The following is a 12,006-nucleotide window of genomic DNA, read 5'->3' as shown; positions in this document are numbered from 1 at the left end:
GGTGGATTTTCCCAGTTATGTTTGTCACAAAATCTTAAATTGGTTTCTATGTTTACATTAGAGGTACAAGCATACAAGCTATGTACTAATAAGCGGGGGGGGGGGGGGGGGGATAAAAGAACAGACAATGCTGACTACTTTCTATGAACATCACCAGGGAGGAAAAGAAGAAAACCTGAATCAATAATAAGGCCCAACAGGAAAGCAGTTCATTCTGAAATCTCATGTAAACTATAGGTTTTCAGTGACAGGATGCTTAATTTTGGTGCTGACATTTAGCTACTACATAGCCAAAACTGCATCAGGTTATTGGAATTTGGAATTCAGATTTTATATTGCTAAAAAACAGGGAGCTATTTGGAATTCAGCTTATATATTGCTAAAACACAGGGAACTGAAGAGGATTAAGCTGATTATTACTTAGAGCTGGGCATTAATTAGAAGGGTTAGGGACTAGGGTATGGTAGGTTCGGGGTATGTTGACTTTAGTGGATAGATGTCAGGAAATTAACACTACAACAAATGTTAGGGTCAGGTGTTAGGAAGTTGGGAGAGAGGTTAGGGATGTCAGAAAGGGGTTAATATTGTATGGAGGAAGGTTAGGGGTAGGAGACATAACGCTGAGGGGATTGGGCGGGCGTAAAAAAAAAAGACAAAACGCTGCGTTTAACGAATACTCTAACTACTAACTTAGTAATAATAATTGCAGTATTTGTATTAGCCCAACACTAAGTGGAGGCACTCTAGCAAATGAAAAACCACCAGCTGATCATCAGCTCTATCACATTGATCAGAAGCAAGTGCTTAACACAGATGATATTTCATTGGTCAATGGAGATTTAGAAGAAGTTTCCGATCAGCATTACCCAACAGTAGATCCAGACTACTGCTTTTAGCCACAAAACTGACCTATTGCTATCTGGTTATAACAACATAATTTAAATCATTATATAATATTCTGTAACTTACCTTGGCAGAATGTAGAATTGATGCGTTTGTACCCTTGAGGACATTCCATATACTGAGAATATGACGGATGGCCTGTGATAAAATAAATGTATGACTTCAGTAAGATGATCTTAAATAAACTTTCACAGGATTCTTTATAAGTGAGTTATGGCAGGACATTTTCTCCCAGAATTCCTTGTTACCACCAATAATCTGCTGTCATTTTTTTCTCCCTTTTCACACCGCTTTTCTGCTGACCTTCTCCATAAGATTTTCTGTCCACTCTGACTCCACAACCTGCAATACTGAACTGAAGCATCGCTTATAGAGATATGGAGCTTACTAACCTCATACCTTAGTCTCACGGACATGTTTCAAGGCATTAATCACCACAATATCATATAGTGGTTAGCGGTCTTGCCTTGCAGCGATGGGTCCCTGGTTTGAACCCCTGCCAGGGTACTATCTGCACGGAGTTTGTATGTTCTCCCTGTGTCTGCATGAGTTTACTCTGAGCACTCCAGTTTCCTCTCACATCCCAAAAACATACAGATAAGTTAATTGGCTTCCCCCAAAATTTGACCTAGACTATGATACATACACTACACGATATAGACATAAATGACTATGGTAGAGATTATATTGTGACCTCCTCTGAGGGACAGTTAAAGCGGATCCGAGATGAAAAACTAACTATAACAAGTAACTTGTCTATATAGCTTATCTAAAGTTTAGATAGTTTACACAGCATATCTAGCTGCAAAAAGCTTCAACATTTTATGATTATTTATTCCTGTGATACAATGAGGGTATGTTCTGTTTATCACATTGTCACAGGCTGAGGGCTGAAGATGCTATCAACTTGCCTGTGTGTAAATCCAGTCCCCTCTGCCTCTGAAATCTCTGGCTAGTAACCTCCTCCTCCTCCTTCTGCCCAGAATGAGCTCCCATAAGCACTTGCTACAGTGCCAAGGTACTGTGAAAAGCTGTTGGCAAGGCTGGCTGACAAGCGGCATCCCCCTACCTACTCCGATCGCCGCCGGCGATCTTTGCAAGCAAGAAATCCCGTTCAGAACGGGATTTCCTGCTCGGCTTCCCCCGTCGCCATGGCGACGATCGCGATGACATCACCGACCTCGGGACGTCAGAGGGACTCCCTATCCACCCCTCAGCGCTGCCTGGCACTGATTGGCCAGGCTGCGCAAGGGGTCTGGAGAGGGGGGGGGGGGGCGGGGCGGCGCGGCGGGTAGCAGTGAATTGTCGGCGAGCGGCGGTGATCGAGATATGCACGCAGCTAGCAAAGTGCTAGCTGGCGGCGAGCGGCGGTGATCGAGATATGCACGCAGCTAGCAAAGTGCTAGCTGCGTGCAATCAAAAAAATTTGTGAAAATCGGCCCAGCGGGGCCTGAGAAATCCTCCTGCGCAGGTTACCCCAAGCTGAGCTCGGGATAACCAGCATTGAGGTTAAAACAAAAAAGTATTTGGCTTGAGGAATGCCCTATAAACTATATGATAATAACACAATTATGCAATGAGTAAAAGTTTATCTCGGATCCACTTTAAGTGACAAGACAATATACTCTGTACATCGCTGCGGGAGATGTCAGCACTATATAAATACTAAATAATAATAATAAAGTCCTTAAAATACTATTATGTGGAATCCACATGCATAGAAATGTGCCAGTACACACAAAATTATTTAAAAAGAAACCTGAAGTGACAGGAATTTGGAGGCAGACATATTTATTTCCTTTTAAACAATGCAAATTGCCTGGCTGTCCTCCTGATCCTCTGCCTCTAATCATAGACCCTGAACAAGCATGCAGATCAGGTGCTCTTTCCAAAGTTTGACCCAATTAGTTGCATGCTTGTTTCAGGTGCGCAAATCAGACACGACTCAAGCCAAAGAAATCATCAGCTGGATTGCTAGGCAGCTGGTATTATTTAAAACAAATAAATATGGCAGCCACCACATGCTTCTCACTTTAGGTTCCCTTTAAGTCAGGACATCCAATCCAATTAAGCACAGTATGTACCATGAGACCATTTAAAATGAAACAACTTTGAAAATGTTAAATATTAAAGCTCATAAACGCATGCAAATGCAACCATGTGCGCAGAAACTCCAGACATCCAACAGTCCAAGTAGAATTTTAAATGCATGTATTCATTACTTAAAATACATGGCGGCTGGTTCCTCTAGCTTCAGTTTACTTCCTCCTGAGATAACAGCGCGATTTTACTAAAGAGAAAGCTATCCAGAGACTCCTCTCCCTTAGGGCAGAGCAAAACTTTGTGCCCTGATCACCTGACCTCGCCCCCCTCCTCCGTCTTTTCACAGATGAACTCTTTGTGGCCTGCACCACAGCACTAAATCTGAAAAAGTATTATCTGTTATATGATCCTGATTAGTGTTTAAAAATATGTAACCCTGCCTCCACCCTGCCCAGTGTATTTTTAAAAAAAGGTTACAAGAGAGAGCAGTGAAAAATGATTTCAGGCATGGCAAGGTAATGAGATGAACATATACAGTACATTTTAAAAACACAATGAGGGAAGGTGTTGGAAGGGTAAAATGCTTTATAATACTCCAAGCAGAGAGGAACTGTTGCTGCAGTGCTGGCCACAAAGATTTAATCACAGCACAGGGAGAAAGTGGATGAGATTCAGGTGAACTGCTTATTTTGTAAAAACCAACTCCCTGTCTATTAGCAACAAGGAGCTAGTGGCCCAAGGCAGAAACCAGCACCCTGGTATTTTAAATAAATTTATTGCAAAAACAAAACAAAAAAAGACATACGATGCCCAATACTTTGTGCATTGAAAATAAATGCTATTTTATTATCATAAACATTAAAAAGGAAGGCTGAACTATAGCTTTTACCACTTACCAAAAAATAGCATTTTAAATGCCTGAATTATGGGAGGGTAAAGCTCATGACAGTACTATAACCCTCCAAACTTTGCTCCATATCATTTATAACCTGCCTCTGTCAATCACTTCTTGCTATATGTCACTTTTAAGGACTCTCCGGATTTTGGACCATGAACTTTTTACACCAAGAGAGCTCACTTTCCAAGAAATGAAATTCCCCATGCATCCATATTCACAGCATTGGTTCCTAGAAGCATTTTACTGCATTTGGCATCCAAAAGTCATTTATAGCCAGTGTGAAGGTGTCATTCTGTTTTTTTGTTTCCAGAAATAAGAGCCTGGACATGACAGCACAAAGTCCATCCAATTTGTGATCTCAGAGTGTTAAGAGATGCTAGCTCAGTTTGTACTCGGATGTCATTAGAGAACTGTACATAAAGATTTTTTAAGAATTTGAACTGTGAAAATGATTTAGCTACCGCTCTCCAGTAAATTAACATTTTTCTGAAAGATTAATTAGGCTGAGATAGATTTAAAAAAAATATTTCTGACTACTGCAAAAATATTATCATTAGCAAATGCAGCTAATCCTAATTTTCTGTTCAGACAAGATTCTGCTTTTCTGGTTACAGGCTACTTAACCTGAACCTGGCCTCAATTTTCCGAACAATTTCTGATTCTATTCCGTTATCTTTTCTTATCTATTTCCATTCACTTCTATGAGAAATCGATCAGAAAAACGATCAAAAACAAGATCAGACATGTCGGAAATTATCTACTGAACCATCTATCTGATGAAAAAAACGTATGGTGTATTCCCAGCATTAGATCATTAGACTTGAACTTCCTGAAGCAGTTCTGCATAGTGGTCACTGCCATAAGCAGCTGGAGTATTTCAGAAAGTCTAATACTAAGAAATAGCCTAAATTCTTTCTGTCTTCCAGTATAGTAAGAGTTATAAAAATCTAGAACTGTAATGTATGCAAATGAGCTTGTCCATAAGCTTGTTGAATGTAGGCTGGTTTCCTGAAAAGTAAATAGAAACCTAAAGACTATTACTTATATGAGAGCGCATGCGGGGGGGGGGGGGGGGGGGGGGGAAGGTTGGGGGTCGTGTTAGTTCAGATAAGGTTCCAGTCCAAGAATGTTCAAAGGGTGGATTCTAAACTGCAGCTGTGACAGCCTTTTGCCATCTTAAAAAATGAACCCATTTAACTTTAAATAAAATATGAGTCTAATCCTAACATTTGTATAGCGCTTTTCTCCTGGTGGACTCAAAGCTCTCAAGAGCTGCAGCCACTGCCATCTTAAAAAATGAACCCATTTAACTTTAAATAAAATATGAGACTAATCCTAACATTTGTATAGCGCTTTTCTCCTGGTGGACTCAAAGCTCTCAAGAGCTGCAGCCACTAAGGGCGCACTCAAGGGGTCACCCTGCAGTGTTAAGTAGCCTTGCTCAATGTCTTCTTGCTGAATAGGTCCCATGTCAACGGCAGAGCTTTTAACCAGTACGCTATCCGGCCACTACACACTATCCAGCCACTACTCATCTCTATGTTACTAATGTTTTATTTACTGTTAGTACTACACATACAGTTCATTATCCCATGTTTATTTTTGCTTCAGGTCCACTTTAAAACAAAAAAACAGAACAAAAAAAAGCCCTTTTTTTCTAAACTGAGTTTAGATATGCTTTACATTTAAGTGCATGTTTTATACAATAACACCAGTTTATATAACAGAAGAGAAGAGTCGAGTGCCCCCTATTCAATTAACTTTTCTCCTGATTTTTTGGAACAGGTTTATACACCTTATTAATACACCATCTTTTAAGCCACAGCAAGCAAGAAAATACTTGTAACGATCGGTGTCAGCACGCAGAGAGAATCTGATTATTGGTGATCTGCAGTATCACCAAGAATGCAGATATATACCTGATTATTGATGATCTGCAGAATCACCAATAATATAGATATATTGCTAACCTCTGGACACCTATAGGTATGTGAGTGTTTGGTGTAAAAGTAGTACTTTGAGTAATGCACCTGCTGGGCAGGTGATATAAGGCAGTAAAGGAACACTGCTCTTGAGGGCACAGGAACCTTCCAGCAGCCTGAGACTCTCCAAGGGGTGGAGTCAGGCTGGAGATAGGAAGGACCAGAGAGTGAGTGACACCTGAAGGTGGATGTCACTATCTGATCTGGAGACTCTCTCTTAAGAGTAGAGATAGCTCTCGAGGTCGGGCACGCCTGGTCGGCAACACTCGGACAGATAAAGTACAAAGACAGAAGACTGATTCGGTATCCAAGGCAAGCAGGGTCTGGCAACGGAATATCAGATATGCGAGGTACCGAATCAGACATCAAAGGGATAGTCAGGAAAGCAGTAAGTCATAATAGATATCAACAATGCCTAGTATGGGTGTGAGGTCCTTGGTCTCTACACCATGGAACTAGTCTGAAGAATAACAGATAGATAACACAAGTTCCCTAGTCTGGTGTGAGGTCCGTGGTCTCTACACCCTGGAACTAGTCTGATGAATAACCAATTGAAAACGCTAGTTCCCTAGTGTGGGTGTGAGGTCCGTGGTCTCTACACCCTGGAACTAGTCTGAAGTATAACAGATGGATAACACAAGTTCCCTAATCTGGGTGTGAGGTCCGTGGTTTCTACACCCTGGAACCAGTCTAAGCTTAAATAGAATAACAGTACAAGAAATCTGGCTCAGTGTGAATTCCCAGGACCACCTGGTTCAAACACACTGTTGGATCTGACTAAGGTCTGAGTGCTTCCACGTAGTGTTCGCAACGGCAGACAACTTGAGACTGGCCAGCAGTAACTATATATGGAGTAGTGCTCTCTGTATATTCCGGCGTATAAGACTACTTTTTAACCCAGAAAAGTCGGGGGTCATCTTATACGTCGGGGGTCATCTTATAGGGTGGGTGCTGAATCCTCCGAGCCGGACTGGAGAATCTGAGGTGGCCGCATACGGTGGAGGGAGCTCAAAAACATCCGCAGCCGCATCCCCACGGTATGCAGGGACCATATGAAAGCAGCAAGAGCGGTGCTGTACAAGTATGGTAGAAGAAAATCCACTCACCAGGATTCCTGGAAAGAAGTGACTTAACATGGTCCTGTTGACAAGGGAAGGTGTAAGTGAAGGGTGGAGCAAGCTGCAGGCATCCAGGACACCCAGGAAATGGGAAAAAGAGAGCGGCACTGTGTCCAGAAAAACACTCCTCTTTCACCCATCTGGCCCGCCCTTGCATCCTATTACCGTAACTCTGCCTCTCAGATCTCACTTCTGAGGACTGCAGTGAAGCGGCGCAGGTGCGCATGTGCAAGATCTGAGAGGCAGAGAAGAAGGGAATAGTACTGTATACAAGGGCGGGCCAGACGGGTGAAAGAGTCATGTTTGCACTTCCGCTCTGATAGACTTGGAGACAGGGATAGCTGATCAATCCAAGCAGGCTTTGCATACAAGAACAAGCCAATGGCTGGTAAGGTACATCGCTTGCCGTGTTTGGCTGGCTGTTGTATACTGGGTACCACATACAGTACAGCACCAGTATCTGTACCTGTTTATACAGTATAGCACCAGTACATACAGTAACAGTACAGTATATAAATGTCCAAAAGTCAAGAGGGGTAGTCTTATAGGGCGAGTATATCCTAAAATGTATATTTTAAAGAGACACTGAAACGAAAAAAAAATGATGATATTATGATTTGTATGTGTAGTACAGCTAAGAAATAAAACATTAATATCAGATACATCAGTCTAATTGTTTCCAGTACAGGAAGAGTTAAGAAACTCCAGTTGTTATCTCTATGCAAAAAAAGCAATTCATCTCTGCGACTTTCAAAGTCGTGGAGAGGGCTGTTTTCTGACTTTTATTATCTCAACTGTTCCTGAACTATTTACTTTTTCTCTGCCAGAGGAGAGGTCATTAGTTCACAGACTGCTCTAAAAGAATCATTTAGAATGCTGAGTGTTGTGTAATCTGCATATATTAGAGAATGATTAAATGTTAGAAAAAACACTATATACCTGAAAATAAAAATATGAGAATATTTTCTTTGCTGCTAATCTTCTAATAAGTATTCATAGTACACAACCAATTCACTATATCATTTTTTTTTTCCGCTTCAGTGTCTCTTTAACTGGAAAAGTTGGGGGTCGTCTTATTTGCTGGAATATACGGGTACTTTTATTATTTTCTCAGATAAGAGAAAAAATTATCTCCCGGGAAAAATTTCAGGAGGAAAGTTAACTGAATGGGGTGAAGAGGTGTGCGTGTGTGTGGTTTAAAATGAGGATATTGCCATGATATATATATATATATATATATATATATATATATATATATATATATATATATAGTGTTTTTTAAGCATAAACCAAGATCACTAACGTAAAACTGGGTATCCTGAATAATTTACAACATTTGAGTGCTTCTTTAAGGTACAGGATTAGTAATGTAGATCATAGATATAGGACATATCGTGTTTTAGTGGAAGTTTCATTTCTAACGGGGGTAAGCATAGTACAGTAGTGACTTCTGTCTCCAGGGCCTCGTAGTGGTTACAGGCTGATATAGCGATAATGCCACAGCTGATTCAGTGCCCACAGCAACCCCTTATGCCACGCCACCTGTTTCATCCTGCACATTATGAACTTACCAAATATTTGACACGTCCATTAAAGATCAAACCATCAAGAAAATAAAATCAGACAGCACCACATGTAAAGCTGTTCCAGAAAAGGGAAATTAAATTTGATGGCGTTTTTATGTAACAATAAACAGCAAATCTAATCACTTGCACAGTCTGGTAGTCAGGTACAGTAGGTTTCATTTTTCATTATAAACTGGGAGGAATAGATTTTTTTTTCCAGTAAAATTTCAGGTCTTTCAGAAACACTTTGCAGGCCGTGATGCCAAGCCCTGTGATTCCAAGAGACGTGTACCCTGTGGAGACTTGCACTGCTGGCAGATTAGAGCTTAGCACCAGCCGTGTCCTGACTGGAAACTTACAGCATAGGAACCTGCAGGGAATGCGCAGAAATAACAAATGCTGTGCTGGAATACATAATTGTATTATTTTCTCCTGAGCGGCACTGGAAACTTGAAATGAGTTGGAGAATAAGCCATGAAAGCTTATCCCACTCCCTAACACACGTCCTGGAAATGATTCATTGCGAGGAGGGAAAATGGCACCTTAGTGTCACATTGTTCACTCTGAACATGATTCATTCTGATTGCCTCCCTGGAATCACTCAGGGTGAGTCAGGTCCTTGGAGCTTCTTTATTATTAGATGAATCAGCGTTGATCAGTCTGAGCCTTTAGTAATCTGCTGGATTTGTATGGGACTTGCACAAGGGCTCCTAATACAGCAAACCGAAAGATGACACAACATTTGACCTTTACAAATGCGGTAATCACTTCTAATAAGTCATTTATGGTTTTAAATTAAATAGATAAACGTAAATGCCATCCAAAAACGTCCCGAGCCCATACAGATTTATTTGTATCCTAAGGCGCACCAATGCAAACTCCATTCCTAATTCACTAAAATATTATATTTTATTATCGATTTGATTGATTTGCTTGACATAATTACCTTACTTAAATGTTTAAAAGGTGCCTGTTTGATGCTCCTGGCCTCTGCCAGATGAGTGCAGTATCTCTGGACAGTTGTATCTACTGCATTTATACTGAAAGCTGTGGCAAGCTGCTCAGAGGTGGATAAGGTTTCTCATGCCCTATCCGGTATGTGAAACTCTCTGTAGGTGGCCTATCCCATACTTAAAGCAAATTTGAAGTAAAGAAAATAAAAATACTAATATCAGTAGAGGGAGGCCTCTGGATTCTCCAGAAGCTTTCCTGATCCTTCTTGACCCTCGCGCTATGGACTGGGACCCTCTTCTTCTTGAGGGCCGTGCTACTTCCCGGGTATGAGCGAAGCTGCACTGTGCCTGCACAAGTCTCGGCCGTGCCTGAGGTGTAGCATGAAGACCCTCATGCATGAATTTAAAAAGCTTTGCATGGGCAACTTCGTGCTACTGTGCGGCATGCCCAGGGCTTGCGTAGCTGCACTCCTATACAGAGAGGAGGTGGCTACAAGTAACATATTTAACAGTATTGTCAAATATGTTTTGAGTTACCCAGTGCTGGAATGGAGGGGTGCAAGAAGATTGGGGATGCATCTAGACCAGGGGTTGGGAACCTATGGCTCGGGAGCCAGTTGTGGCTCTTTTGATGGCTACATCTGGCTCACAGACAAATCAGTAGGGGTTGATTCACTAGGCTACACTGCTCAAGCAGCGCAGCTTAGTGTGGCAGCGCAAGTAAAATTTTCAAAGTAGGCTTGCTACTGCTGTACCCCAAAACGAACAGCTGCTCCAATTTTCCTAATCTGGACCCTGTCAGGTCCAGTGACTTTGTAGGACAAGATCCCCGCACTTTGATTGGCCCAATAGGCTGCCTGTCACTTGACAGGCAGCCTATTGGGCCAAAGTGTGGGGATCTTGTCCTACAAAGTGAATCAACCCCCAAGTCAGCTAGCTAATTGTACAAGCTGTTAGTCGGTATTTCTCCTGTCTGTCTCGGAGAAATTGCTGATGTTGCTGAAACCGAAGAGAAGCTTAAAGAGAACCTGAACTGAAAATAAAAAGTCAAAATAACCTTACACAGGTCATACTTACCTCCTGTGTAGTCTACTCATCAATCTCTTTCTCTTCTCCTGCGTCCTGTTTGTCTTCTGTAATCAATGGAATTCTACACCCTCCATTTAAAAAATGTCCATTACCCCATAACAGCTTCCTGGTCAGCACACTGTAATATCACCCACTTGAGCCATAGGGAAACATGGACATTACCTTGCACATTCAGTTGTAACTGACAGCTGCTGATATATAACTGACAGCAACTGGTATATTTCAGTTCTGACAAAATATTGTCAGAACTGGAAGGGATCACTGTAAGAAGCAAATGGTGAGCTTCTGAGAGGAACAGAAGGTGAGGGGTTAGTATGTAATATTCATTTGCAGCTACGTCATGTGTTTATTTGAAATAATTTTACTTGCTTCAGGTTACCTTTAAGACGTGTCTGACACTTCCACTGTCCGGAGGATCAACTATGTACACATCACCATGGCAACAGGGACGTGAGCCCTACTGTCCCAGTTTGAAACATATTGTATGGCTCTCATGGAATTACATTTTAAAATATGTGGTGTTTATGGCTCTCTCAGCCAAAAAGGTTCCTGACCCCTGATCTAGACTATCCAGAAGTTTCTATCTACTGAGATATCTGGCTTTTTTTTTCTTTATAGGACTTCAGGTATCCTTTAAATCATCAATTCAATCACTGTTTTTTTTCATCTGCACTTAATGCAACTTTATTTCAAATGAATTATGCACAACACTGTTTGCTCCAACAGTTCAAAGATTCTCATGGACTGATAGCGGTCTACTCACGTCTAGCCAGCCTTAGCCACACCCCTTTAGTCACATGAGCATGGATGGAGGAGAGCAACTGCTGTCAGATGAAGTCATCCCTTTCTGCTGAGTCCTAGCCTATCATGGCTTCAGACTGGCAGGGAGAGGGGGGGCATGCGGTGAGCAGGGAGATGGAAATTGCTGTTTATTCATTCTGGTTATTCAGCAGAAACGGCATTATTTTTACAAAACTTTTTTATTCATACGGTAATTCATATGAAACAATGTCTGTTTAACTGCATGTATGTAAAATATGCCTGAACTTTGGCTTTAAAGAACTATAGTTTCTTGTCCAAATAAACTATATAATTACACATTTGTTAAATAATCTGTAATTGTAGGTCATGCTTTCTATATGTTATAATACTGCATTTCACCTATGGATGTTACAATGAGGCAGGGGTCACACTTGTCAGCTTTCGTGCGCTTTTTCTGCACAGAAAAACTGATTTCAGCTGAGAACTCTTGTCAAAAGGCTTGGTCACACTTGAATGCAGATTTCGTGCGCAGAACCAAAACTGACATCCTGCAGCATAATTCTCCACATTTTGTCAGTTTTCTCTATCAATTACATTAACCGCTGTGAAAAAAAACACACTTGTTTTTATGCATACAAATGCAAAAAAAACAACAGGCAAGTTTGATGCTTGTCTTTCAGTTTTCTACACTTT

The 12,006-nt window shown here is 41.3% G+C and overlaps 1 protein-coding gene across 1 annotated transcript in view; it reads right to left on the bottom strand.

Moving 5' to 3' along the window:
- LOC137504825 (latent-transforming growth factor beta-binding protein 1-like) overlaps positions 1 to 12,006 on the bottom strand; it is a 458,475-nt gene that overhangs the window by 78,306 nt on the left and 368,163 nt on the right. The window contains exon 10 of the mRNA XM_068233416.1: positions 970 to 1,041. Coding sequence (XP_068089517.1) covers positions 970 to 1,041 — 72 coding nt within the window. The remainder of the gene's footprint in view (positions 1 to 969; positions 1,042 to 12,006) is intronic.

This window comes from Hyperolius riggenbachi, chromosome 4, assembly GCF_040937935.1.
Source record: "Hyperolius riggenbachi isolate aHypRig1 chromosome 4, aHypRig1.pri, whole genome shotgun sequence".
Lineage (NCBI taxonomy): Eukaryota > Metazoa > Chordata > Amphibia > Anura > Hyperoliidae > Hyperolius > Hyperolius riggenbachi.
The sequence above is the reverse complement of the archived record's forward strand: the minus strand, read 5'-3'. Positions and strand labels throughout refer to the sequence as shown.